The sequence below is a fragment of the Meleagris gallopavo genome, chromosome 3 (genome assembly GCF_000146605.3).
Source record: "Meleagris gallopavo isolate NT-WF06-2002-E0010 breed Aviagen turkey brand Nicholas breeding stock chromosome 3, Turkey_5.1, whole genome shotgun sequence".
In the NCBI taxonomy this organism is placed as follows: domain Eukaryota; kingdom Metazoa; phylum Chordata; class Aves; order Galliformes; family Phasianidae; genus Meleagris; species Meleagris gallopavo.
Window position 1 is genome coordinate 4605744 of NC_015013.2, and position 23608 is coordinate 4629351.

Below are 23608 nucleotides of genomic sequence, written 5' to 3' on the forward strand. Positions count from 1 at the left end.
AGAGGTTGGCCGTGTCCCTTTAATTCCCACACTTAAGATATTTATAAACATTAATCAGATCCCCTCTAAGTCTTCTTTTCTCAAAGCTAACAGACCCAGGTTGCTCAGCCTTTCCTCACAGGGGTGCTCCAGAGCCTTTATCATCTTTGTCACCCTCCGCTGGACTCTCTCCAAGAGATCCCTGTCTTTTTTATACTGAGGAGCCCAGAACTGGACACAAAACTCCAGGTGAGGCCTGACCAGGACAGAGTAGAGGGGGAGGATCACCTCCCTTGACCTGCTGGCCACTCTGTTTTTAATGCACCCCAGGTATCTGCTGCCTTTGTGCGCTACACACAGTAGCCATAATAGGGTAAATGTTTTCCTCTAGGTATATGGTCAGAAGGAAGTCTTGGTGGGAGAAGGTATGGAAAATATGCTGTCCCATTCAGACTGTGTCTTGGGAAGGTGATGGAGCCTGAGAGAAGGGAGGGGTGATGGGCAAATCTAACACAGTGCTTGGTCATTCCCGCATAACTTGCTGTGTCTTTCATTGCAGTGCTGGTTCAATTTACAAGGGTGGTGGGTAAGAAGAACATTACTGCTTGTTGACTGAAGTAGAGAGATTTAGGGCACTTCATTAGAAGGGAGAAAAGTTAAAAAAAAAAAGTCCGTTTCTGCATCTGAAGCTTGGGAAAAAAATGAGCATTTCCTAAAGAGACTGATGGGGGGAAAAAAACAAAACACTCCTTCTTTGATAGATATTCTTTATGAATAAAACCTCCTGACTACATAAGCTAGTAGGTGAACCCCACATTCTCTTTCAAGAACAGCATACCTGTAAGTATGTAAAGGTAAAGAATTATTTATTTAAGACATTGTTTCCCTATAATTCATTTTTCAGGTTCCTTCTTATTCCCCTCCATCAGACAAACTGGAATTCTCCCTAGATGTGTCAGACAAAGCCCAGACTCCTACAATGGCACCAGACAATGTGACTGAACATGGAATCATGCTGCTTCCCAGTAATACTGTGCCATCTAAACCCCTGCAGCAATTTACACCTACTGCTGCCAAAGCAGGTAATGTTTCAACATAGCTGGAGATCTGAGGGCCTGGGATGGGAGGCAGGGAGGGCTTTAATATTGTCAGGCTTGCATCCTTTTCTTAGTTACAAACTCTGTTCAAGTGCAGCCTCCTCCCACCTTAAGCATGAAGTCCTGCAGTAACACTGAAAACTCCATCCCCTTTAGCTGGTTACTTCTGGAGCAAAATTCTCATGAAGCGTAACATCAGTGGGAAATTATAACTCAAGCAAATAAAGCTGTGCAAAAAGCAGAGATTAAGAGCATTTTCTTAATGAGTTAATTTTTATATTGGTGAGAAATACCTAAGACTTTCTGGAGTTTCACAACAGTCTCTTCTAGCCATATTGTTGTTTTTGTTTGGCTTCAGAATACTATTCCTTCTCAGAAACTCTTCAGTAGGGTTCCCATCATGTGTAGATGTCAGATATCATGCAGGAATACAGGTGGGACTTGAGGAAGCTCAGCCCTTAACAGGGGAGAACGTGGCCACTTCATCTTGAAAAAAAGTTTTGTTATGACTTCAAAGCTCTAAGAAGGCTTATAAGACTTCCAGCTGCAGGGCAAAAAGTTCTTATTTTGAAAAAGATGTCTTTAACCGCTTTGCTGTCTGTAATTGTGTTAAATTCTGTGTGTATGTTAGTCTAACTCCTTTCTTCTGGCAAGTTTCCCCCCTTCCTTTGTATCTTGGCAAAGGGTTAGAAGGGCCAAAGAGTCAGAGAAGCACAGATGTATGTTCTTCTGTACTTCTGTAGAGTTTCCTGGTAGAATGGATCTGATTTGGGACATTCCTGGCACCTTCTGCCAGGACCTGGCTAGCAGGATGTAGATCTACTAGCCAGACAGTAGTAGGAGGTAATGGAAAGAGGTGAGTTTCAAGGGGGTTTTTCTCTAAGGCAGTGAATAATCATTACCACTGAGGGTTGACTGGGCAGCTCCTCCTTCAGAATAGCAGGCTAAAGAAGATTCAGAAAAAGTGCTTGGAAGAAGCAGCTGAGGGGGAAGGTTGTGATGAATCTCAGTGTAAGTACTGCTTTGTACAAGGATTGCCTCAACTTTGTGCTCAGCCTTACCATCTTGGTATTGGAGACAGTGTTTCCTTCTCTTTTGGTCATCACACTCATCTAGCCATTTTATTCTCATCTCATGTGGAGGTCAAAAGATTTTAGAAGCACAAACCTCCACTCTGCTGATGGCTAAGTCAACTTCTGTGAGCAATTCTAGAGCCTCAGATTTCAGAAGCAATGACAGAAGGTGTCATCATGGCCTCTTCGCTTCATCCCTGTTTTGACCTGTCATCTGCCACTGCTAAGTCATCTCTTGCTCATCTATTAAGAGTTTAAATTGGATGTTTAGATAGTATTGAGTGTTGCCTTTGGAGGACTTCTGCTCTGTGGACTCCCAGTATTCAGGAACAGATTTAAAACCTTTGAAAAACAGATCTGTGAGAACCTTGCTTGAAGTTGTGCTTTGGTATGTTTCTGTTGGAGACTGGGTTTGTGGATTTTAGTATTTTTGGAAAAGGAAAGATTTTTCACAGGTAAGAACTGTTTCTGGATGACACACAGGTTGAATTGCAGTATAGCTATGAGATAACCCTATTCCACTAGCAGAATTTTTGAAAGTGACCCCATGAGCTGGGCATTTGCCTACCCAAATGCAATACAAATACACAAGTAATACTTCCTGTGGAAAAGAGACGTTAGTTTTAGGATGGACTATATTAATTAATTTAGTGAAGTTTTGTGGTCTTTCTTCTGATTCTGATGGCTCTTTTTGTACTCTGTAAATTTTTGAACTCCTGTAATTCCAACAAATTAAGAAAAATGTGTAATTCTTTATGCAGAACAAAGTTAACTCTGATATATCAGAAAAAAATCAGAACTCATCTGTCTAACATAGAAGTAGGTGAAATGGTAATTCATATTTAGGGAAGAACAATTGTCTGGAATAGTTCAATAAAAAGTGAAGTAGTCATGATTATAATTATTATTTGATTATGTATCAGGGGAAACTTCTTTTTTTTTTTAATTATCTTTGCCTATTTGCCAAATTTTGCTTAATCTGTTGCAAATAATACTTGAAGATACTAAATCTATACTCATCCTGTCTTTTAAAACATAATGTTCTCCTTCTGTCTTAGATACAGTAAAAGAACTTACTGTGTCTGCTGGAGATAACATACAAGTGATGCTACCCAAAAATGAGGTTGAACTGAATGCTTTTGTTGACCCACCACCACCAACAGGTGAGTTAAATGGCCTTGCCATACAGGACATGTTCACAGTACCAACTTGTAAATGCAGATGAGTCCTGAGTTAAGTGATCATCTGCACTTAGGGAGAAGATGTCTTTCTTATCTCCTCCTTTTACTGTTTTTGTTTTTTTTTGTTTGTTTGTTTGTTTGTTTTGTGAATCCAATTGCTGAAAGCATTTCCTTCTTTGAATTTCACACATTTAGAAATGTCCTGTGTTTTCAGAATCTGAATTCATTAGACAAATTCAACAGAAAGTCTGTCATTTCTATCTAAAGATTATGTTGCCTGGTTATAGCATCTTGCTTTTAAGCAGAAAGGGAAAAAAAAAGTGGAATCTGAACACATTGACCTTAAAACCACCAGATTCTGAGCTACAGTAACAAAGAATACATATTTCAAAGGTAGACATGTAAAATGCATTCACTTCATGTGAAGCTGGATTTTAAAGTTATTTGTGAAGACTGCTACTGTTGCTATGTTAGCAAGTTACAGCATACTGTGGAAGCATAACTTGTATTTGTAACACTTCATTTTTCCATCTCAAACAATAGCACTAATGATTTCCTACTGTAGCATTTTATCTGACTGGTAGTGAACTTGATTTCTTTGTTTCCTGAACTTATCTAGAAGGGAAATCTGATTATTTTTCTATTGTGTTATTACACTAAGAAACATCCTACAACTATGAATGGAGATTAATTAGTCACCCTGCTGACTATGGTGGTGAAATAGAGCGCAGGTACACCCGGACACTGAAGCTCTCTCATGTAAGTGAACTGTATGCTCAAGCTTATTTAGTTTGTTCAGTTCTTTCACAGGAATTTAAGCTGTGATGAGTGGTGCCTTTATTTGAGGAATTCGTGTTACTGTGAGTTTTCTTCACTTGCATGTATCACCAACTCTTTGATAGATCTTCAGAAACGTGCCATCTTCTTCAGAGTGCCCTCACAATTTTCTAAGATAGAGTAAAAATTCCTAAGAGTTGGCTTTGTGTTCCTCACCTCTAAACAGTAAACAGCATTTCTTATGTATGGGTTTATGAAAGGAACTCTAGGTTTCAGATATCCAGATTTTTCTATGTTTACAACATGATTGGCAGACTGTATGTGTGTTGCATCTGTATGTTTCATCACGTAACTGGATTTGTTCTGTGTATTTCTCAGCTGTCGGTGGGACTTTACGCCTTCAAAGTGACAGTTTCTGGTGAAAATGCCTTTGGCGAAGGTTTTGTAAATGTCACTGTCAAACCAGGTAAGTCAGTTGACTAAAATAATTAATTTCTTAACACGAGTGGTAATACAAAGTGCTTATGTAACTTCTTAATGCCCTTCCAAGGGCATATAGAAGTCCAGCTATGCAGAGATGTATTTCAGGTCTTTCTGTCTTCAAAGCATTTTAAGGAAGTGCAGCTAAGGATCGTGCCTAACGTGTACAAGGCATGAGGTAGTATCGTGACACCTTCTGTGGTCTCCTTTTCTGCTACAAGGATCAGGTATTAGGTGCTCAACTGGCTGCAGCTGCAAGTTACAGTGCACAGGTCTTCCCTGAGTTGTACCAGATGGAAGGGGCTGCAGCAGAAGCCTGCTGCTCTTCAGTAACCTTTTGTATTCCTTGGACAGCAGATGCTGCAGAGCTGTCACTTTTGGATTTTGATTACTGAGGACTATTGATCTGTAGAGTTACCAGATTATCTTTGCCCAGGTCCTCACAATTTTTTTCAATCCTATCTTTCTCACAGCAATCAGAATTAACCAGCCACCTGTTGCTGTTGCTTCGCCCAAAGTACAAGAAGTTTCTTTGCCTACAACTTCTACCTTCATTGATGGCAGTCGTATGTACTTGCTTACAGCCTGTATTTTTAATACAGTTAGAACACTGTTTATCAATACCAAGTGGAATTCTTTCTTTTCATTCAACGCACAGAAGTTCCCTGAATCATTATTCATGTTGGGAATTTGAGGGCAGTCATAAGTGGTTTTTAAAAAGGTTGAGTTAATTAGCTGTATAAGATTGAATGATATTCGTTCTAGAGTGAGCTGCACTTGGAAGATACTTACTTTCTGATGTTTTTAGTTACAGAAGATATGATTGCTTGACTTTGTGTATTTGTGGAAATACAGTTGGCACATCAAGACAATAGTGGTAAAATGCAGCCTTCTACTGGTGAACTGAGGTAGTGTGTGCCCTCAGAGGTTCTTTCTCTCCTGGTTGGGGTCCCCATTACAGGCCTCTGTGCCAGTCTGGGTCCATGACAGAGAGCTGACATGTCGTTTTGATTACTGCTCCTCTGGGTTTGTTTAAAAGTTAAGCAAAGGTTTGCTTTTATCTTTACTAAGAACAAACAAACTGTAGAATGTACAAGAAGTTGTAGAATGCCCCATCTGGAGTACTGCATCCAGGTGTGGGGTCCCCAGCACAGGGAAGTTGTAAAGCTTATGAACTGAGTCCACAGGTGAGCCACAAAGATAATCAGAGGGCTGCAGCACTTCTATTAAGGGATCTTTGTTTGTTCGGACTGGAGAAGAGAAAGCTCTAGGAAGGCCTCATTGTGGCCTTCCAGTATTTAAAGGGAGGTTATAAACAGAAAGGAAATGAACTTTATACAGAGATAGTGATAGGACAAGGGGGATAATTTTAAACTAAAGGAGGGGAGATGTAGATTAAGGTGTCAGGGAGAAGTTATTTACTGAGAGAGTGGCGAGGTGCTGGAAAGACTGCCCAGAGAGGTTGTGGATGCCCCATCCCTGGAGATGTTCAAGGTCAGGCTGGATGGAGTCCTGTTCAAACTGATCTAGTGCTTGATCTAGCAGTTGTCAACCCTGCCTGTGGCAAGGGTTTGGAACGAGGTGATCATTGAGCCATTTTGTAGTTCTATGATTCATGCAGAGAGCAGCTGGCTGAGATTGGCTTTACCTTTGTTTGTTTATGATAAAGCATTTAGAATGTAACTCATCATCTGGTTCAATAGCTCTCATACGTGAACTGTAGAAAAACAGCTAGGGATCAGTGCATGAGAGACTTTAGTATTCATACAGCCTGATGTTACACAAGGTACTGATACATTTTTCTTTAATTCATGTAGAAAGTACAGATGATATAAAGATCGTGAGTTACCACTGGGAAGAAATTAAAGGTCCTTTGCGGGAGCAGAAAGCATCTGCTGACACACCTGTCTTGCACTTGTCTAACCTTGTTCTTGGAAATTACACTTTCAGGTACACTTGCATGGATGATTTTCTTTTGAGTTTCAGGCATTTCTGTGATGTCAGCTGGATGTTTTTTTGTGTGTGTGTGCGCTTGTGCATACCTCCTTAAAGAACTTCATTTTTCTTTTGTAAGCTCTTTGCCTTCATTTCATGGGGACCAATTTCATTAAGAAGTACTTGTAGTGATTTTGTGACGCTGGTATGATGATGCACTGGAGCACAAACCTATGCAAATCAAGGTATCAGAAATTAAATAACCTCCCACTTCCTGCAATAGTAACTTCAAGAGAATATATATATATATTTTCAGATGAGACTAAAGTCAGGATGTGAAAGTCATCCCCTGAATAGTGGTGACAAACAGAATAGTAGTGGCAGTCTGATCCATGCAAGGTCTTATGGTGTGCTGAGTTTAGTCTTTTCTTCCTAAATGCCTTTGCCTTGCTGCTGTTTTCTACCAGTTAATCCTTGCTGGCAATAGATTTTGTCTAGACAACAAAAACAATGTTTATAGTCCTGGATGCTTTAATTAAAATCAGAGATCATTTTCTGTACTTTTTAATTTAGCACTTTGTCCTGGGCTTGTGCATTTTTCACTGAATCACTCTTGGCTGCCAATGAGTACAGCCTACAGCTCGGTACATCATATATCAGTGTAGCATCAGCAGAATGCTGAGGCCTGTTGATGACCAGTGTATGGCATCCATTAAACGTGGCCCTTTGCATAAGCATCGCCAAAAATTCAGCTTCAGTTCTCTGTTCCTTATTGGAATTGTTCCATATTGCACAATGGCAGAAGATTATTATTTTCTTTTCCTGTGTTGAAAAGGATAGAGCTCACGTACATTGCTTTTAAGCGTGCTCTGAACACAAGGGAATTAAGAAATCACTTTTTCCATATGCCTTTGGGAAAGGCTGAGGTACTTGAACAATACAGCAGCCTATTTAAGCTCAAAGGAAATTAGCTGGAAGATACTCCTAACACACTTGGTTGTGCATCCATTGCAAAAGTATGCTGTTGCTAATGGCAGGATCAGTAAGCATTATTGTTCTCTCTTGGGGAAGACTTCAAGAGTGGCTCCCTTCCATGTTTTTGGCTGTATGCAATACTCACAAAAGGGGTGAACTGAAGATGTACCAAGTTCCCACACCATAGAGAACAGTCTGTCATCACTTTCAGGTGTCACATTTTTAGATAATATGCCACTGTGTTTCTGGAAAGCAGAAACAATTGTTTAAACCCTACGTTACATTTAGTTTTGTGACTTGAGATTTCCTTACAAAATCAGAGCTGATAATAAGCTCCAGTAGTATTAGTAGCAGTTTGTTTAAGAAATAAGAAGTTATGAGGTGTTACTGTGCTATGATAAGGCAGAATTTTTGAATATCCACAGTAGTGTTGGGTGCAGGGATTGTTGCGCAGTAGCAGATGAATGAAGTCATTGTTTTTTACAGAGTACATTTTTAAAGAACGTACAGCAAAATCTCTGCGAATTGATGGAGTTGCCATTGACTGCATGGAAGAGGTTTCATCTGGGATCCAGAATAGATGTGCACTTTTTTAAAAAACAGATTGCAAGCTATGATTGAAAGTAGTCTTCTGAATTTCTTTCCACCTTAGTTGAAGGCTATGTCTTTCTGCAGGCTCATAAAAATTAAATCAGTGGCTCTGTTTTAGGGAGTGATTTTGTTTTCTTTGAGTACCAGCAAAATGGGAATCTTTGGCTTCTAACTTGTCAGCAGCCTGATCTAACAAATTTCCAGTATTGCCTTTTTTCTATTGTAGACTCACAGTGATTGATTCAGATGGAGCAGCCAACTCCACAATTGCGTCTCTGAGTGTCAACAAACCAGTGGATTACCCACCTATTGCAAATGCAGGACCTAATCAGGCAGTCACTTTGCCCCAGAACTTCATCACGTTGAATGGAAACCAGAGCAGTGATGACCATGAGATTGTCAGCTATGAGTGGTCACTCAGTCCCAGAAGCAAAGACAAGGTTGTAGCAATGCAGGTATGTCTGTTTCTCCTTGCATAGTACTAGAAAGTTCTTTCATCTTTGCCTTTAATATGAAGAGAAACATACAAAAGTAATTTTTCAGAACCATTTAAATATCCCGAGTGCTGTTGTTCCTTTCTGTTGTGTTCAGCTTTTTAGACTCTATTACTACTTGTAATTTTCTTTTTCTTTTTTTTTAATCATTCCTTATGGCCATTTCTGTTCCCTATTGTTTGTTGGTGGTTTGGAAAAAATCTCAGTTCACTCTGCCTAATTCTGGACCCTGGAGCTTGCTCCACGGATTTACATCTTCTGAGAGGCTAGACATGGTGCAAAGTTTTTTTGAGAGGAGATTAGACTTGCCCAAGTTTTTGTTAACACTTCATTTTCCTGGAAACAGTAGGACTCAAACAAGAACTTAATGTTCTGAGTGAAAACTTACAAGACTTCTGTCAATTTCTTGCTGACACACTGGTTTTTTGGTTCAACCTTAATAAAACACAGGTTTCCTATGAATGCTAATTGATTTTACTCTTATTTTTTATGGCTACATATTTATTTTCTTTTTGTCTTTTGTTTTTTTTAAGTCTGAGAACTCCAATACAAATACAATTTCAGTGCACTTACACTCACTGGATGCAGGTTCTTGTAGCTGTTTAGATGATTAAAGTAATTAATATAATGATTCCAGCTTTAGAACTTCAGGAGCCATTTTTATGAGAGATGTGACCTCTCTGTGTTAAAAAGGCAAATGTTTTAGGCTTTCCAAACTGGAAAGAGACCACTTTATATAGATCATTTTAGAAAATAAGCTCTGGTGGTCAGATAACCATGTATCATATCCTTTAGTTCATATTAGACTTCCCTGAATAACTGTGATAATTGTAATTTTGATTGATGAAGATGGAAAGGATGATTCCTCATGAGATACATAAATGGTCATTTTGTTAGGCATATAGTTGGGCCTAATCTTTTTGTGAGCTTTTGTGTGTGTATATATATACATATATATATGTATATACTAACTAATACTGCTGGAAGTATATGTTCAGAACAGAGTTGTCTTGTTTAACTTCTGTATTTCCATAAGCCTACCTGGCTGGAATCAAGTATGTTGTTGTTCTTTTTAATGACTTATTTTTGCATTTAACTATTTTTAGAAATAAATACTGGATTAAACAATGTCATTGTTAATGTCCCATGTGTCTAACAATTATTGTTGTTCAGAAATAATGCTGCAATTATACTAAAAATTAAGAAATTAAGATTTTATGTTGATAAAGATATCTGTGGATTGATAGACAGTTGTAGTACTGAATACATGACATCTGTCTGTACGTCAAATTTTAAGTATCCTCTTTGTCTGCAAGGTGCTTTTGCTCAAATCATGTACTTATTTGGAATTAAAACATACTTTACTTTTCCTCCACATCTGCTCTCTTAATATACTTTTGTATTCCATGAGTACTTTTTCTCATCTCTCTCTCACTGCCATGTAGGGAGTGCGGACTCCATACCTCCAGCTATCTGCAATGCAGGAAGGAGATTATACCTTTCAGCTCACAGTCACGGATTCAGCAAGGCAGCAGTCCACTGCTGAGGTCACTCTGATAGTACAGCCTGGTAAGCTGACTGACTGCAGGCACTGCTGGTCCTTCAGGGTGGACCAGCCTGAATGCCTTAGCACTGCCATCAGATCTCTCTTCTCCCCATATTCACAGAATCACCAAGGTTGGAAAAGACCTTCAAGATCATCCAGTCCAACCATCTATCAATCACCAATAGTTCTCACTAAACCATGTCCCTCAACACAAAATCCAGATGTTCCTTGAACACCTCCAGGGTTGGTGACTCCACCACCTCCCTGGGCAGCCCATTCCTGGTGCTTGTATTGCACCATTCAGGTGGCAGTCTGGTGTGCCTGCATCAAGGACTCTTTCACTTCTGTTTCCTTTCACCTCTGTTTCCTATCAAAACAAACAGTAAAAACAAGTGTAGAATTCCAGGAAATCCAGGCAGTGATCCTGAAGGCTCCCATTGGCCTGATTATATAAGGCACTATGCATGTTTGAGTGTACTTTTAAAAACTAAAAAGTAGCTTTCACTTTAATACCCTGCTAAGCTGTTCACCATATCAATCAGTGATTTGCTCTGTTTCTTACTGTTTTGCATTTCTTCAAGAATCCTGGTGCAATCTGAATTCTCACTAGAATTCTTTTGCCAGAAGAAAAAATGTCAAGCAGAGTTTCAAAAGCTGCTTCTTTCACATCATTGTTTAGATCTGGGAGCTGAATGATGAGTAGATGCAAGTGCACCAGGCCTACAAAGTATTTTTTTTTTTTCCAATTTTTGATAATATGTTTGCATATTGCAGGTTCTTACATTTGAAGTTGACATTTCTGCTCATGTGAAGATCTCATATTACACTATGAGCAATGTTATGCCTCCTTCATTTTGCTCATTCTACAGCTACTTCTAGAACCATTGAATGCATTGGGTTGGAAGGAACCTTAAAGATACTCTAGTTCCACTCCCCCTGCCCTGGGCCAGGACAGTTCCCACAAGACCAAAGCCCCATTGAAACTGGTCTTGAACACCTCCAGGAGTGGGCATCCTCAGCTTCTCTGGGCAACCTCTTCCTGTGCTTCACCACCTTCTGAGTAAAGCATTTCCTCTTAAATGTCAGTGACCCTTTTTAAGGAAACTTTGCAATGGGCATTTACCAAAGGAGAATAGTAGTGTTGGTGGTTTGCCATGCCACAATAACAAAATTTGGAAACAGAATAATAAATTATATTTTTTCACCAAATCCTCGAAGGCTCAAAATTGAGACTAGCTGAGTGGCATTGCACTGACCTTGAGCACTGGGAAACTTGGGCCAGGATCTTCTTTACTATATTTGTGTGGTCACAGTGGTGGAGCCAGATCAATACCACACCACTCCTGTCATAAAACACCTTTATACAGTGTATACTTGAGCAGACTACAGAGTTCATGGAGTGTTACCATGCCTTCAGATGTGACTGAGACAGGGAAGAACTTGCTGTGGAATTTGACTTGTTGCAGAGCTGGTCTCTCCCACCAAGTACTTTTTACTGGTTTATGTGTGTTATATTCAATCCCTAGGAAGTGATGGAACAACTTAATGCTAGAAACCATTTCCAGGGACAAGAAGAACAAGAAAATCCTCAAGGCAGTCAGCTCAGGTTCACCAAGAGGAAGTCATGCCTAACCAACCAGATGAGCTCCTGTTATCAAATCACCAACCTGGTTGATGAGGGGAGAACAGAAGGAGGTCTTAATGGCATATATACCCAAAGGGAGGTTGCAGAGAAGATGGAGTCATACTCTTCAGCAGCAATGCTAGGGCAGTGGGTATAAACTGGAACATAAGAGGTTCCCTCTGAACACCTGGAACACCTGTGTGCTTTATGGGTGATGGAGCACTGGTGCAGGTTGTCTAAACAGGCTGTGGAGTCTCCTCTTGGAGATCTTCAAAAGCCTCCTTAACATGAGCCTGGACAACTGCTCTAGGTTTCCCTGTTTGAGCAGGGGCTGGACCAGGTGAACCCAGAGATCCCTTCCAACTTAAGCCACTGTGTGGTTCTCTGACTCTCTGTTTCATGCTTTTGAGCCTCCTGGCAGGCTTCTAATTTTATATTCTGTGTAAAATCTTGCTGATTGACATTCTTAGTGACTAACTAGCAAATGTGATACACTAAATCTTTTTACAGAAAACAACAGCCCTCCAGTAGCAGTGGCTGGCCCTGACAAGGAATTGACGTTCCCAGTAGAAAGTACTACACTGGATGGAAGCAGAAGCCAAGATGACCAAGGCATTGTCCTCTATCATTGGGAAAATATCAGGTAATCAGGTACCTAAAGGGATATATTACTAATCTACAGTTTAGAGAATAAAAAAGAGGGAGAGAAAAAAGTGAAATTGCTTGACTTCCAGAGCTTCTTAATCAATACTGTTGGGTGAAGCAGTGTTTGAAAATTGCTTTGAGAGTTTTCCTTCTTAGGTGGTAATAGGTTGAGAAGTAAGAATTTTAAATTCATCTGGGCCTGCTTATGTTTTATTCTGTGTCATCTTGAAACCTGGAGTTACAAAGTTGTTTTATGAGGAAATTACAGGAACTCTCTTATCTTCCATTAAGGAGGGCAACAGGCGTAGCTACTCTCCTGTAATGTGTAATTTTTCCTGTCAGTGCTTTTATAATCTCTTCTGTTTGTTGGATAACAAAGGAAAAATTATCCAAACAATCCCTTTAGCCAGAGCTTTCATTAGAAATGACTGAAGCACTGTTGAATAGCGATTAAAAATGCTGTAGAGAAGCTTGTAATTGTATGCTCAAATATGGAGCTAATTGATCCTTAATAAAAGAACAAAGGTATTAGTTTGTGCAGCTGTCCTGTCCATGGTACAGAAATAAATTTGTTGCAAGTGACTTTTAGACCAGCAGCGTTTGCATATGCTCCCACAGAATAGTACAGCAAGGAGGCTGATCTGAGGTGCATTTTCTGCTCTTCTAATGATGGTATGTGTGCTGCTTGAGTGTTTTGAATTTCTAGAAAAAGATGCAATTATGAACTCTCTAATCTAAACTCGTTGTCATAATTTCTTTACTGTCAGTGCTTGTAGAAGTGATGGAACCCCATAATAACAGCAAATGATGTGAGTGATGCTGCTCTGAGAGAATTTTGTCTGGCTTTGACAAATAGTTTTTATGAGACGTTTTGTTTCAGTGGGCCAAGCTACGTGCAGATGGAAAATGGTGACAAAGCTGTAGCAACTGTGTCTGGTCTTCAGGTTGGCACCTATCGCTTCAGACTGACAGTTAAAGACCAGCAGGGGTTAAGCAGTGCATGTATGCTGTCTATTACTGTGAAGGAAGGTAAGCCTATTGCTGCTACTTAGGATATAGTAGGCAGTTAGTTTAGTCACTGACAACGTAAAGAAACTCAGAATAGGAATGGCTAATGTATATGTTGTCATCTTTCAAGGGATTCAAGAAGAATAACTGCCATTTTGTAATAAAGGAGTATTGCAAGTAACTGCTAAAATCACTTCCTGCTTTTACATCTCTCTCTGCCTTCCACCCCACCCTCTCTCTCCCCCTCTCTCTCCAGCTAATAATCAGACCAGTGAGGCATTTCATTTATCATCACAGCTTTCCAGAGCTCTGTCTTATCAGTTATGTTCTACACAGAAGTCAGTGATGTCTTGCTTCTGGAAAGAAAATGTTTTCATACTTCTCTGGTGATTTTGGTCATACTCACAGTTCATGTTATAATTTCACTGCTAGCAGTGAGCAAAAAGCATTCAGGATCTGTAGTTACTATTGGATACTCTTTGCTTAAATACAGATATGAAAAAGTAAGATTTCACACAAGCTTCTATTATGCAGAGCCCAGCATCGTGCTCTCATGCTGAGCTGTGTTTCTAAGGCAGGTAGAAAACTTCTTGACTGAGGTGATCAGATGCAAAAATTGCTGTGGGACTACAAATAAAGTACCCCACAGTGCTTTAAAATATATTTTTTGGATAATATTTCTTGGCAGTGTTCTTCTCAGGTTGCAGATCTGCTTTTGTCAGATTATTGTAATTCCAGAGCCAAATTCTGTATACCCTCTCATCTTTTTCCTGTCCCTTTGATACAAGATTCTCTTTTTAGTGCCTGTAATCATCAGGGTAGAGAAATAAAGTGTGGGTGTATTGGCAATGGTATGTCACACCTTGCATGAATTGAAAGCAAATTCTTCTCCACTACTTTTATGGCTAGAAAACAACAGTCCACCCCGGGCACATGCTGGTGGGAAGCATGTTCTGGTGCTTCCCAATAACTCTGTTACCTTGGATGGCTCAAGATCTGCTGATGACCAGGGGATTGTGTCTTATCTGTGGATTCGGGATGGTCAAAGCCCGGCAGCTGGGGTGAGTTTTTTGAAGGTTTTAACTGGACTCAAATTCAGCTCTTAGGTATGTTGCTTCACTGCAGAAGGGCAAGCAGGGATGACTCATGAGATGCAATAGAGGATGCTGTCTACATCTGATTTATCTCCTCGGCTCTCTCTAATGCTTTGGTTCAAGTAGCTTGTGTCATTTTCAGTAGTGCAAATTGGTAAGAACTGAGAGAGGAGAAGGTAAGATGATAGCAAAGCTTCTAGAAGTAATTCACTTAAGTATATGAGAAGGAGTGGAGAGATTTCAGTTACAGCTGGCAGAAATGTTGAACATTCATAAACTTCAAGGAGAGGAAGTAATATACAAGAAAGCAGAACTAATTATACTAGAGTAAAATTGAGAAATAATAATGTGACTGTCTCGGGTTTTCAGGTAAATGGGGACTTGAGGATGTCAGCTGTTCTATCTGAGGTGGTTTTTATTTTGTTTTGTTCTGCATTTTGTTTTAATGAGAAGAATCTGTACTGTATGCAGAGATCCTTATTAACTCCCACTTGCAAATTTGCATTATACTGCTATGAATTGTGGATAGGTCACATTTGTCATAAAGCTAAAGCAAGAACTCACACTGTCATATCAGATACCTGAGTTGATATTCATATCTGCAATTTTATCTGAGGGTATAACCATCCTGGTGCCTGTTTTTGCAGGATGTGATCCATGGCTCAGACCATGAAGCAGTATTGCAGCTAACTAATCTGGTGGAAGGAATCTATATCTTTCACTTGAAAGTGACAGATGCCAAAGGAGATTCAGATATTGACTCTGCTACTGTTGAAGTGCGGCCTGGTATGACAATTAAAAGGTCATCGATACGTTGTGAATACCTCATCTTTGTTCTCCTTTTCTCTTCTTCCAGTGTTGACAAGATTTTGTCAGGCTAAAACACAATTCTCTTTTCCTATCATCTGATTGCACTTCTCTCAGTTGGCATTGTGTGTGTTGAACAAGACGTGTCGGAGTTCTTCTTTCCCACCATTTGCAGCATTGCTGTCCTAGATAGATAAATATCTGAAAATTACACATCTTACTCTCTTAGTTTCAGCTGAGACAGAATTCCTTTATTTGGAGTGTCTGCTATGATGCTGTGTTTGGGTTCTAGGAGAAAAACAACGTTAATAACACACCGATGTTTATAGTTGCCTGCTAAGCCAAGGCTGTTCACAGCAAAGAGCCCAAGGAGCTGGGAGGGAATAGAATTAGGACAGCTAACTTAAACTGGCCAAAGGGATATTCCATACTATTTGACATCAAGCACAAGTTTTGAAGAGGGAGGGACTGCATCTTGCTCTCTTCAGCTGCTCAGAGGGTGGTGGTGAGCAATTGCTTGTTCATCACTTGTTATATACATTTTTATATGTATACAGTCATGACTATTTTCCTTTTCTTTTTCTCTGCCTTAGTAAATAGTTTGATTAACCTACAAGTTCTACTTTTTTTTTTATTCTCTCCCCCATTCCATTGGGAAGAGGGGAAGTGAGCAAATGACTGCGTGATGTTGAGCCACCTACCAGGTTATAAACAACAGCACTTAATGTTTTCATTTAGCTACTTTTTGGTTTTCTGTCATAAATTGAAGTTTCTTGTTTGTTTTTGTGGTTATTGATGGGTTTGGCCAATAGCAAGGGAACTGTGCATTAAGTTTAGGTACAAATGCTGCAATAGTGTGTTTGTGTTGTTTTATTCCTTCTCTTACTCTGAAGGACAAAAACAAACCCCCAAGACTTTCAGAATGTTTTAAATTGGCTTGTCATGGTCTGATATTACTCATATATAGTCTTGTCTTCAAATGTAAATTAGGTGATTATGTGATGGAAACAATGAGTTGGGTTTTCAGGAAATTAATGTGTGGCAAGTCTGTCAGATTTCATGTTTGTCTGGTTCCTGGGCAATTATTTTATTTCTTCCTCACTTTATTATTGAATGTAGTCATGTGATAGTTTGCTCAAAGTATCATTGCATATCTGTGAAGCTTGTTTTGTTTGCAAAACATTCTAGAAACGCAAATATTATTTGAACATATTTCTCATGTTTGAAAAGAAATATTTTTGGTATTTCTGAATCTGACTGTCCCCATTTAGGCTCATTCACTAAGTCTTGGATACTACCCTGTGAGTCTGTCTTTGCATCCCTTTTCCTCATTGGTAGCCAGTAGTAGATCACCAGCAGGTAACTTAAAAATTAGACTTACCCAGCACTTACCTCAGACCTTCATGTGACAGCATTAGGGGAAACAGACGTTGTTATTCTGCACAGAGATGTGGTAATGCTGAAATACACACTGAAATGTTTTTTTCACGAACTGATTGTTATCTTAGGACCTGATTGGTCTACTGATCCACTGATTGGTGGATTGTTATCTTAGGACCTACCAGATTTATTTCAGAAATAATGTGAAAAAGCAGGCTGAGTACTTTTGTAGGAGCACAAAAGGGGTGCCTTATAAGTGATGTTGGTCTTATTCAGGAAAATGCAGTATTGATAAATAACTGTAATACCACATGTTGTCTTCATTCAGTACTGAAATATTTTCCAGGCTCTGATACCATACCGTGTCTTTCTTCTGTTAGATCCCAAAAAGAGTGGTCTGGTGGAGCTGATTCTGCAAGTTGAGGTGGGACAGCTGAGTGAACAGCAGAAGGACACACTGGTGAGACAACTAGCTGTATTGCTGAATGTCTTGGATTCAGATATCAAAGTTCAGAAGATACAAGCATTCTCAGATATAAGGTACAAAGATGCCCTGCTGTGCCAGGAAGATTTATGATTTTCATCAAGTCTTTCACAGCTCGTAGTTAGTTGCAAAATAATGTAGAAAATGTTATTGAAGATGCTACTGTATATACTTTAAGAAGTAAGTTTCCTCTGTTGTGGTAGGAAATTGATGAAGTGAGCTCTCCAAGAGCTTAGTTTTTAAATATTTTATTTAAAAAAATCCTCTGCATAGATTATCTTTTTTTATTCCCTTAATTATCTTTTATTCCTTCAAAGAAAGTTCATGCAGAATTTCAGTGTCTCTGTTCCATGTAGAGTTACTATTTTTCCCAAATGCTGGCTGGAATAAGATGGACAGACCTTCTCCCAGTGAAGCAAATACTGTATTTCAAAATAAGTTTCCAGCTGTATCCTATCACGGTTACTTTGGTTCCCTTTTTTTCCTCTCTAAGCTTCTGATACTTTTAAGTACTTTATGTACTTAAGTACATTTCTCCAGGTAACTGATAAGAAAAAATCATTTTTTTTACAGAAAAATCAGCAGATTTTGCAGTATTCTATATATTATACCTACTTCAAAGTAAATATCTTTTCTGTTTGTAGAGGTGTGGAAGTAGCCATATGCAGCATGATTGTTAAAAACCTGTTGACATCATATTCTAAATTACTTCTTGTTAACTGCTTGGTGATTTAAAAATCTATTTTAGTATTTATTCACCTCTCTGGGAAGCTCTTAACATTAAAAAAAGGAAAAGAAAATCCAGTGTCAGCCAAAAAATGGCTATACTACCTTAAAGTTCAGGTTGAAAATTAGGAAAAAAATTGTTTTAGAAAGAATCATGAGGTATTGGAACAGGATGCCCAGGAAAGTGTTGGAAATCACCATGTCTGGAGATTTTCAAGAAGGGGTAGATATGGCATTGAGTGACATGACCATGGTGTGTCCAGGTTGGCAGGCATGGTAGTGATAGGTTGATGGTCAGACTAAATGAACTTTGGTTTTCTTTTCCAGCCTTAAAGATTCTATGTTGAATTCCAGCTTCCAACTACTGCTTTTCAACTAGAGATGTTCCCTGAAGCACATGATGTTGGATGAGATCAAAAATACCAACACTTCTTGAATTTTCTAGATTTCCTCTGACTGCTTTGGGATGCTTTGTGATAGGTTCTAGACAAGTGGAGTGAAAGCAGACATTGAGTACATTCTTCTCGTAAAGTGAGAGTCAGGAAGACCTTTCTTGTTCTCACTCTTCTGCTGTGAAGAAACTGAAGAACCTACTGGTGCTTCTGGCTCAGAATAAAATGCAGTTGCTGTGATATTTGGATAGAGCTGGCTGATGTATTGACAGAGTTCCCTAATCTGTATCAGTAGTGATATTTGCTTTTCAGAAACAAGCGAAACCGAAGGCTGTCAACTGAAAACCTGACAAAAGTCATCTTAGACAGCAGCCTTAACCTATACTGTTCTTTCTACAGCACTGCAGTTGTGTTTTACGTGCAGAACGGGCATCCTTCCAAGGTGATCAAGGCATCGGATGTGTCTCGAACTCTGCATGTGCAGCTTCTGAAAGAGAAGGCTGACTTTCTGCTTTTTAAAGTCCTGCGAGTTGACACAGCAGGTATGTTTACCATCTGGTGTCTGGGATTTTTTCTTTCTGGAAGATGACATTGAGGATGATACTTAAAATGCATGCTCGTGTGTGTTAAACTGGTACCAGCTACTTGTGTTCTTTTAAAGATATGCTTTTGCCTGCTGTTATAGATAAAGCCTTACCTGACATAGATTAGGAAGACCTGGGAAACAAGGAGAAAGATTCACTACTCGTATAATCTTTTGTTGGAGGATGAGCAAACCTGTCTATAGCCATATTATAGAACGTTCCATGTCTCTTCAAGGCTTTTAGTGTTCAGTAATAGGTGTATAATGCAGACTTTCTCTGTCTGTAGCAGGCCAAATGGTCAGCTCATCACTGTGTTCACATTGTCTTCTAAGGAGTTTATATTTGCGTCATAAGTGGGCCCTAGGGGGTTTCATAGTAAACTTTTGCTTCAAAGCCTAGCCTGACATTAAACTGTGCTAGTAACATGACCCCTTTATGACACTCGTATTACAGATATGACTTCCTCCGTCATTTAAAAATCAGGAGATAACAATCCAAATGCAAACAGAGTATGCACCTGTAGCACTAAAAATAGTCGTAAATTCTGATTTTGTTCACGTGTTGAAAAGGACTGTTGTTTTATTGTAAATACACTTGGGTTACCAGAATGTATAGGTATCTCTTGAAAATACTGCTTAATGGTTTGCTGCAAACATAGCAAATCTGCCACTATAAGTTTAAGAGGAATAACCTTACTTTATTCTAATGTGACATATTGTTCTAGCAACGGATTCTACTGTAAGCATATGATGTGCAACTGTTCAGATCCTGCAATCCAGTTACAAAATACTGAAATGCACTTTGGTGGTGTGATGCTTGTCTTACAATACTTGGTAATACTGGCATTCCTGAGATCTCAGGTATTTTAAAAGTTCTTACAAATATGTCATAAATAAAGGAGGAAGTCTGAACTCTGCAACTTCAATTCATCATTACTTGTGGTTGGATGAATCAACTTGCATGCAATTTCAGCATTGTATGCATAAGATATTCTCATCTTTCTCAGCCTGCTGAAACGCACACCTACTGAATACATGACATCGAGAAGGTTATGAATTAGATGCTTTACCACCTACCTAGTCTCACAGTAAGAGAATGCATAGCAATTTGTCTATTTATACAGCTAACTTATGTTTGTTATTGTTCTTAGCATGTCTTTTAAAATGCTCTGGGCATGGACATTGTGATCCTTTAACGAAGCGCTGTATTTGCTACCAGCTGTGGATGGAAAACTTAATTAATCGTTATCTAAATGATGGCGAGAGTAACTGTGGTGAGTCATTTTTCTTTTTGTGTATGTTGTGCATTCAGGTTTTTGCAAAGCTGAAAAAGAAAGCAACAACTTACATTTTCTGAGTTATTGTTTGATGCTTCCATGCCAGAAATGTGACCTGACCTAAGGAAAGCAAACGCTGGTGTTCTGGACTGAGCAATATAGTCATCTATTAATCTTTAATTTCTTAAGCTGATTAACTACACTGAGGTTTGTTTGTTTGTTTTTTTTTTCCCACTTTACCTGTTGCACCTGGGAAATACAATCTAGTTTCATCATTTTAATCACGTCTGTATTCCATGGCACACCTAACAAATCAAGTAAGCCCATTTAATATTACATAGGGACCTCTTATCTAAATTAGTTGAAACAGTTTTAATTTAACTAAATAGGTATTTTACATAGTTTAAGAGAAGCTGAACTTTTAGTACTCTGAAGATTAGAGACATTTTGCTGAGCAATGCACTAGCCTTTAAGTATCACAGAATCTTAGGGGCTGGAAGGGACCTCTGGGGATCATCAAGTCTAGCCTCCCTGCTCCATGGTATGAAGTAGAAGCACTTAGTAGTTGCCTCTGACCTGTTTTCAGATAATCCTAGAAAAGTATTTAGTCACAATCTGATATTAAGAAAGGAATATCTTACCCCACTCTGAAGATAAGGGCTCACTGGAAAACTCCCCAAGGCAAACAGTCTTCTAAATAGAGAGATACTTCCCAGAACCTTAAACTCCACCCCTTCCAGTATTACTCCCAAGTGGGCAGGCCCTTTTTCAAAGTTTCATAAACTTTCTTTTTCCCTTTGAGTTTTTCCATCAGTTCCTTGCTCATCCACGGTGGTTTCCTACCACTTTTGCCTGATTTCTTACTCTTAGGGATGCACTAGTCTTGAGCTTGGGAGAAGTGGTGCTTAAATGTCAACCCAAAAAGTAATGCTGTAGAAATTGGCATTTGCTACAAGCCCTAAAGTAAACCGTGGGCAAATTATCTGTTAGTAGTGGTTGGTAATTGACCAACTGAAAATTTAAAAATCGAAATATCAAGTAGAGGAATCTGTCACTGATCAGTTGTTCTCTTAAAGCATTGCTGAAATGTCAGACAGGGTACAACTATGTTTGAATTAGAGAACGAGGACTGAGATGGTTACATTATCCTCTTGAATTCCAGCTTTTGTGAATGTGAATTTTGGCTATTTTATGATAGAAAAAGGAGTAGGGTGGAGAAAAGTTTTTGAAAACGCACGTATTCTGTAAGAATACATTCTTCTGAGATGATATGAGGGTGCTGATATCTCCTGTACTCCCGTTGGCACTTCCCATTGACAAGGATTAATAGAAATTAATAGAAAGGTATTCGAAATTATCCTACACATATTACTTTACAAAGCACTGTTATGTTTTTTTTTTCAGAGTGGAGTATACTCTATGTGACTCTGTCTGCTTTCATTACAATTGTGGTCTTGATAGGGCTTGCCTGGTTCTGCATCTGCTGCTGTAAAAGGTACATGATTTGTGTTTCTTTGTAATTGGGGTATAAGCAACAACTGCACACAGCTGCCATATTTTAGTCCAGTCCTTAGTACTAAACCACTCAACTCCTTACAAACAAAGCTTCCTCCAGTTGTTTCTGTACGTATATGCTTTCCTTTTTTTGGGGGGGGGGAAACAAGCAAAAAAAGAGGAATATCTTTCTGTGGCTTTTTGCATTCTTCTGTATTTTGAAAAACAAAAAGCCAGTGCAGGAATATCCTTCAAATTAAAAGTTTATTTGTGTTAAAACGCTGAGTGTGTAGTGCAGATTTTCATGATCTTGTCACACTGAGTCCTCCAGCTACTCCATGCTAACAAAAAAAATAAGGGTCACATCCTGAAGGTCACTGAGATGGGACATGCAAATGGAGCTGCTCTCCTCCTGTCTTTGACAGGAAAAGTAGACATGACTGTATATTTTTTTCTCCTCTGTGCACCCCAACATCCTACCTTGTCTTTTCTAGTGAGCCATTAAGAAATTATTAGAAACAGAAGTCTGTTCAAATTCTGTAACTAGATTTTTTGCTGCTGCATGAAAAAGCACATCAAAGAGATGTTAAAGTGTTATCAAAAATGAGACATTATCATAATCTTCCTGGACTTTTAACTTTATCTAGGGTATCTTTTCAGTGTGTAAGGGATGCTGTTTGAAATGCACAGGTGTTGGTATTGCTTTCTTATTATGGTTGAAGGAACAGTCCTATTTAGTAGAAAATGTTTAAATAGAAGTATGTCTTATGTAAGTTTGGGATGCAGCCTTAAAGGCTTGTGTAGATTTGCTAAGAAAGAGGATGTTCATGGAGTTAGCTGCTTCCTTGCTTTTGTCCTTACATAAACATCTGAAACTGAAGGTGAGGATTTGCAGCACTGTAGGAGTGAATGCTGGAGAAGAATAAGGAAAAACCAGGTCAATTTTTGGCTACAGACCAGTGGAGCTTTGTCCCTGCAACTGTATGAGGGACCCGTTCTCTGTTTTTGACTGGTTTCCTCTATAAATATATCCAGACAAGCTTTACTTAAACTCTCTTAGTTTTAAAACAACCAAGCAAATAAGGAAACATCTAAACAATTCAGTTTAGGAACTAAGCAATTCTTTCAGAAATTTTTTTGGGAACTAATTGATGTGTCTATCTTGCATCTAGCTAATGTGTTGGAATTGAACAAACTGAACGTCTGTGGGCTAGGAAATAAGGTCAACCTTTCCTGATTTCTTCATCTTTATGTATAAGACAGACCAAATAAATTCTACTCTCTGGTCCAGATTGTGCAGCTGCTTTTTATGGGTATAAACTGGAACAACTCATCTTGAGTGGAGGTTCTATATAGAGGGTATGTAGCTATGTGGGAATATAGGTGGATTTATGTGAGAACTAAATATCTTTGTGGTAATTTCCTTTTTAGCAGAAAGAGGACTAAGATAAGAAAGAAAACAAAATATACCATCCTAGATAATATAGATGAGCAGGAGAGAATGGAGCTACGACCCAAATATGGTAAGAGCTATGTCTTTCTTCAAGCAGTGTAAGCTGAACTCATCTACTAAGTTTACAGTCAGTGGTTTTAAATTGTTATGTGCAGTCAGGAGGAGCACAGAAGCTGGAGTTGGCTGGGAATGACAGAGGCAAGCAAAGATGGAAAAATGGTTGGACAAGAATAACTTCATTCCTTTCAGCATGCCTAGGGATCAGACAAAGTTCCGAGCTTCTTCACTAACTGTAATTTAGAGCATCTGATTGTCCCTCAGACCTTTTTCATGTAACCTCCTTTCCCTCACACACACACTTCATAATTTAGATCTAATTTTATCGGTGCATGACGATTCCCTTCTGGACCATAAGTGCCCTCTTAGGCATCAGGTACTCCAGCTGCTAACTCCTGTTCACATATATTTTAATTCGCTTTGTTTCAGTTTTTAGCAGGGAAAATATTAGAATCC

General features: G+C 39.0%; 1 protein-coding gene across 6 annotated transcripts in view; it reads left to right on the plus strand.

Moving 5' to 3' along the window:
* The window catches only part of KIAA0319 (KIAA0319 ortholog), a 54993-nt gene that overhangs the window by 23021 nt on the left and 8364 nt on the right, over window positions 1-23608 (plus strand). For 4 of the 6 annotated variants that reach the window (XM_019613698.2, XM_019613695.2, XM_010708288.3 and 1 more), the window contains 17 exons: window positions 884-1061; window positions 3208-3312; window positions 3992-4089; window positions 4486-4573; window positions 5061-5153; window positions 6405-6537; window positions 8315-8543; window positions 10028-10151; window positions 12263-12395; window positions 13278-13426; window positions 14315-14466; window positions 15147-15285; window positions 17067-17226; window positions 18688-18830; window positions 20023-20145; window positions 21553-21643; window positions 23074-23165. In XM_019613698.2, coding sequence (XP_019469243.1) covers window positions 884-1061; window positions 3208-3312; window positions 3992-4089; window positions 4486-4573; window positions 5061-5153; window positions 6405-6537; window positions 8315-8543; window positions 10028-10151; window positions 12263-12395; window positions 13278-13426; window positions 14315-14466; window positions 15147-15285; window positions 17067-17226; window positions 18688-18830; window positions 20023-20145; window positions 21553-21643; window positions 23074-23165 — 2230 coding nt within the window. Of the gene's footprint in view, window positions 1-191; window positions 229-883; window positions 1062-3207; window positions 3313-3991; window positions 4090-4485; window positions 4574-5060; window positions 5154-6404; window positions 6538-8314; window positions 8544-10027; window positions 10152-12262; window positions 12396-13277; window positions 13427-14314; window positions 14467-15146; window positions 15286-17066; window positions 17227-18687; window positions 18831-20022; window positions 20146-21552; window positions 21644-23073; window positions 23166-23608 lie in introns of those variants that run through there. The other 2 variants (XM_019613702.2, XM_019613699.2) reach the window with 2 other exon arrangements.